This window comes from Poromitra crassiceps, assembly GCF_964638095.1.
Source record: "Poromitra crassiceps genome assembly, chromosome: 19".
Classification (NCBI taxonomy): domain Eukaryota; kingdom Metazoa; phylum Chordata; class Actinopteri; order Beryciformes; family Melamphaidae; genus Poromitra; species Poromitra crassiceps.
In genome coordinates, this window is record NC_139646.1 from 5,570,996 (window position 1) to 5,575,995 (window position 5,000).

General features: G+C 43.9%; 1 protein-coding gene across 9 annotated transcripts in view; it reads right to left on the bottom strand.

Annotated features, from left to right (window-relative positions):
• The window catches only part of mslnb (mesothelin b), a 70,535-nt gene that overhangs the window by 43,683 nt on the left and 21,852 nt on the right, over positions 1–5,000 (bottom strand). For 8 of the 9 annotated variants that reach the window (XM_083655915.1, XM_083655918.1, XM_083655919.1 and 5 more), the window contains exons 14-26: positions 4,770–4,972; positions 4,551–4,672; positions 4,160–4,278; positions 3,786–3,962; positions 3,669–3,700; positions 3,414–3,511; positions 3,102–3,124; positions 2,957–2,978; positions 2,809–2,836; positions 2,634–2,718; positions 2,283–2,429; positions 834–1,042; positions 474–571 (exon numbers count right to left, since the gene is read on the bottom strand). In XM_083655915.1, coding sequence (XP_083512041.1) covers positions 474–571; positions 834–1,042; positions 2,283–2,429; positions 2,634–2,718; positions 2,809–2,836; positions 2,957–2,978; positions 3,102–3,124; positions 3,414–3,511; positions 3,669–3,700; positions 3,786–3,962; positions 4,160–4,278; positions 4,551–4,672; positions 4,770–4,972 — 1,363 coding nt within the window. The remainder of the gene's footprint in view (positions 1–473; positions 572–833; positions 1,043–2,282; positions 2,430–2,633; positions 2,719–2,808; positions 2,837–2,956; positions 2,979–3,101; positions 3,125–3,413; positions 3,512–3,668; positions 3,701–3,785; positions 3,963–4,159; positions 4,279–4,550; positions 4,673–4,769; positions 4,973–5,000) is intronic. The other variant, XM_083655914.1, reaches the window with a different exon arrangement.

The window sequence follows — 5,000 nt, forward strand, 5'->3', positions numbered from 1 at the left end:
ACAGGCGACGTGCTGTGTAATTATATCTTCACATTTAATTGTGTCATCCTCTTCAATTAGGCTAACCGGCGGCTGGGAGCGGGGAAACCCCCTGGATATCCGCCACACGGAGGTCTGGCTCTGAATGACATTGTGCATGCGCCAGTATTACCCCTACATAGCTCTCCCATTCGCTTTGCACTATGCAACCCCCCACCAGATCTCATCCTATCAACATGTGGACTGGGCAGATTGTAAAAGTCTGAATCCAGGGTTAAATGTGCATTTTTCGACAAATGAAATGACAAACGTCAGAGCTGAGACCACTGATTGTGGGGGGCTTAGCATCACTTTCAACACCAAGTCATGGCAATAGAGAAATATCTGTAAAATGGTTACAGACAATACATTTGCTTTTGGAGGACTAAGATGAGTCAATGCAAAGTTTGGTCATTTGAAATAGATTTAAAAACAACAAGTGGCCAAGCTTGTACCTGATTGCTGGTAGAGGAACGGGAGGATTAGCTCCATCAAGACCAAATGCTGCTGGCTTAAGGTCATGTGATCAAACTGGTGGCTGAATGCCTGCAGTCTGAGAATAAAATCAACAACAGAATGATCAATCACTTTAACCTTTTAAGTCAAAAAGCGATCAAATCACAAGGATATGGACATGGAATGCGATATATATGGTTATTTTTATAGCTATATATGCATATTGTTACAGCTTACAGACAATGTTACGACCAAGAATATTACAATATTATTGTGAAACAGGCGCAGGAGCTGTGAAGCCTTTATGTCATGGTAAGGAGTTCAGGAGAAGACGTCGACGTCTCTAGATCTACACTCACATTAGCTGGTATGAGTGACAGCTGAGGTTCCTGCTGGTGAGACACTGCAGGAACCTTGACGATGCAGATGGCAGGAATCCTCTCAGTCGGCCAGAGAACCACTTGCTGATGACGCTGCTGTTCCCCAGCTGCTCATCAGTCAGCGACAACACCCTCTCTCCAATCACACTCAGAACCTCAGGCGCTGATGAGCCAATCATGGGCATGGACTGGAGGAGAGATCGATGGTCATTATTTTTTAACTGGGAAAATGTAGGTGGGCATCATTGAGCTTCATCTTTTCAATATTTTCAAGATTCAATATTTATTGGCCATGTCAACAGAGTTGATTTGGATTTGTCTTAAGGTGGGCTCACATACATAAACAAGCACATAAAACCATTCACACAATACAAAAACAAACAGAAATGTTTTAACAATCAGAAGTGGGACTTGAAGGGGCTGCGTCCTGCATACTGTAGTTATGACCCATTTTCCCTAGACTCGCGCCCTTTCCTTGACCCCAACCCCTCTCACCACCCACATCCCTGTACCCACTCCCCCTAGCTATGGCGCCTATGGCCCCTTTTCCCTAGCCCCACCCCTTTCCCTCACCACGCCCCCTCCCACCACCCACACCCCCTAGCCACTTCCCCTACCCACCCCTCAAATCCCAACTCTCTACCCACCTTCCTATCCCTAGCTAGGGCCCCTTTTACCTAGGCCCGCCCCCCAATTCCTTAATGTAACGGACGGACGTGAGGTCACAATGACCTTGAACTTTGATCACCAAAATCTAATCAGTTCATGCTTGAGCCCAATTTTTATAAATTCTGTAAAGGGGTTCCTGAGATATTGCATTAACAAGGTTCAAGGTTCAAGGATATTTATTTGTCATTCCAGAACATGAGACATGAAAGGGAATGAAATGAGAACTCAGGGTCCTGGTGCATAGTATCAATACTATCATTGCTATCAAATGCCAGAAATATCATATATTAAAAATCACTACTATCAGTACTAAAAAATAACCCGGTAAAAAGGAAGCATTATATGTAAAAACAACAACATAAGACATTCCTGGTATGAATGTGTGTTTTTCCTGCACCGGCTGTGGTAGATGTCACTGATGGTGGGCATCGGACGTACGTACGTACGTACGTACGTACGTACAAGCCGAAAACATAATGCTTCTGGCCATGGTTATCGCCGGCGGAGGCATAATAAAACCATGATGCAGATGGTTTGCCTTTTCGAGGGCATGTATAGCAAATGGCACAATTCTTTTTATTTGATTTCACATGAGTTCTTCTTTGCACTGTCTATATTTATGCTCCTGGGTCAGCTGATCAATGTAACTGGAGCTCTGTTCCCTGAATCTGCTTTAAAACTCTATTGACTTATACCAAAGATGGAGAGTTGAGGACCTGACAGAGTTGGATGTAAATAGATGTTAGTTAATGCACTGACCATATTAGCAAGAATGTCCAGAGCCGGGTCCAAGACAGCGAAGAGCTTAGTGAGCAGCATCTTCCACACCACTATACTGCTTTCTCCAGGCAGATTGCATCTCAGCAGAGACACCAGATGATTGGCTGTGAAGTTATCCACCTGTGTCTGTGTGTGTGTGTGTGTGTGTGTGTGTGTGTGTGTGTGAGAGAGAGAGAGAGAGAGAGAGAGAGAGAGAAAGAGAAAGAGAGAGCAGAAGTAGACAGAAAGTTATTTACTAAAATAAGTAGGATGTTGCACAGAACACTTCAATGCAATTCCAGACTGATTTTGACCCTGAGACAAAAGAGTAAGCATAAAGTAGGTCTTCACCTGTGCACATGCATATTTCTCCAGGGTAAAATTACAGGGAACGTCCATAGAGAACGATGTGCTCAGGTAATGCTGTAGCTCGTTGCTGTGAATAAATGTAAAATAATAAATGCAATACAGTAACTGTTGCAACACTTTGGAGAATTTAGGATACAGGTAATGAAGAATGGATTACCTGTTGACTCCACTGCAGATTTGAGTACCTGTCAAATGACACAGAAGAAAATGAACCACAAACAAACACAAAACAAAGACTTATTTCTCTAGAAGCAATAAATACAATCATGATTGAACTGTACAAACATCTATCAAAGAGCTCTTACCATTGAACTGGGTTATTGGGCACTGTGAATGACAGGTTAGAACACATGTTGAAGATTAAACAATACAACTGAAATAAGAGCTATGAAATACAGGTAAAACTGATTTACTGAAAATAGAAGACAAGAGAACATAAAGAAATCTCACCATAACATTCTGTGGCAAACAATCTGTCCAAATCAACACAGAGAAAATATTCAGTCAGCTTAAGTCAACTATAATGTACACATAAAATTATCGAGGTTGAACTGCTCACATCAGGTAATGGTATGGTGTCTGTGTGTGTGTGTTCGTGTGTGTGTGTGTGTGTGTGTGTGTGTGTGTGTGTGTGTGTGTGTGTGTGTGTGTGTTCGTGCGTGCGTGCGTGCGTGCGTGCGTGCGTGCGTGCGTGCGTGCGTGCGTGCGTGCGTGAGTGTGTGCGTGCGTGCGTGGGTGCGTGCGCGAGTGAGAGTGACTAACCTTCTGGTACAAGATTGATCAGATAATTGATGTAGGCCCAGGTGGCTGCTTCCATTTCCTGGGGCAGAGGTGGTATGGCTCCATACAAACGCCTCAGACTGATGCACAACAATAATAATAAATAAATAAAATCCAGTTAATGACACAAATTAAATTAATAAATCTGACAACTGTGAGTTCATGTAACACAATTTAAAAGTTGGTATAAATCGCCAAAAGCTGTTGCAAGTTACAACAACATCTGAAAGCACTCACATGAGTTTGTAGAGACCGCAGGATGGGCGAACCTGAGAAATGAAATATTTTAGCATGAACTTTGGGGACAGTTGACAGTTTGAGAGTTTACAGCTATATCATAAGCAGAGCTGTTACCTCTTCAGCCACCTGGACCAGGTGGTACAGGACGTCCACAAACCTCCTTTCCTCTGGAGCCTCAAGCAGGTAGTCAAACACTCTCTGGATGATGACATCTTTCTCTGGTGGAGTAGGAAGATCAAACACCAGCAGCTCCGCAGTCTGCTTTGGAGTCAGGAGGTACAGGACTTCCAGCTGGAGAGGAGAAAGACGGAGGAGAGGAGAGGAGAGGAGAGGAGAGGAGAGGAGAGGAGAGGAGAGGTGAGGAGGGGAGAGGAGAGGAGAGGTGAGGTGAGGTGAGGAGAGGAGAGGAGAGGAAGGTTTCAGGTTCAGCACAAAAGTACAGCTAAAGAATTCAGTATAAATGCTTGCTGAAAGTTTTCCAGACTTACTCCAGAGAAGTTTGGGTTGAGCCTGTAGAAGTCTCTAACAGAGGCGAACACTGAGAAGAAACCAAAGTTCTTTTCCAGCCATTCTGCACTGTGATCAGCTGAGGAGACACACTGGGGATCTGAAGATAAACACGTGTGCCAAAACCAAATATTAGTGTTGCCGTGATTTGCATGTGAAGTCTGTTGTAAGTCTGTGTCAAAACTTAGTGTAAAGTTCTAAGTTCTAGGTCTCCATTTTTTATTGGTTTTTATGTGGTTGCAGGATAAATCATTCAGATTCTGTTGATCATTCTACGTCCAAAAGTCACAATTATCTTTTAATTATCAATTAGCTTTTCTATTGCTTTGTGCTTCTAACTGTCGCCGCTAAGACTGCCTTCAGTCTACTTACCGGAGGTGTTGTGAGGTAGCAGGAAAGGATAGATGAAATGCTCGTAGATCCTGTGACTGTACATCTGATCAGGATCCATCTGACTTGTGGCAGGATCCATGTATCTGCTTAGTTCTGCTACTCTGGAGATGGCGGGACAAATACGAAAATAACAATCACTAAATCGTGAATATTCATGTGTGGGGGGGAAAAGCATCCCCTTCAAAACTGGCAACTCACAGAGTTTGGTAAACGGGGCAGGTGAATTTCTTAGTGCTGAGGCAGGAGAGGAAGCTTGTGGGTATTTGCGGCAATAGGGGCAGCAGCTTGATCTGGAACCATTGCTTGATGAACTCCGGGTCCTCCAGGTTCTCCCAGGTCAGAGACGGAGACTCCAGCTCCCTAAACACCTCCCTAAAGTGGGACGCTACCTCACTGAAGTTCTACAGGAGGAAGAGACAGAAGAACGCA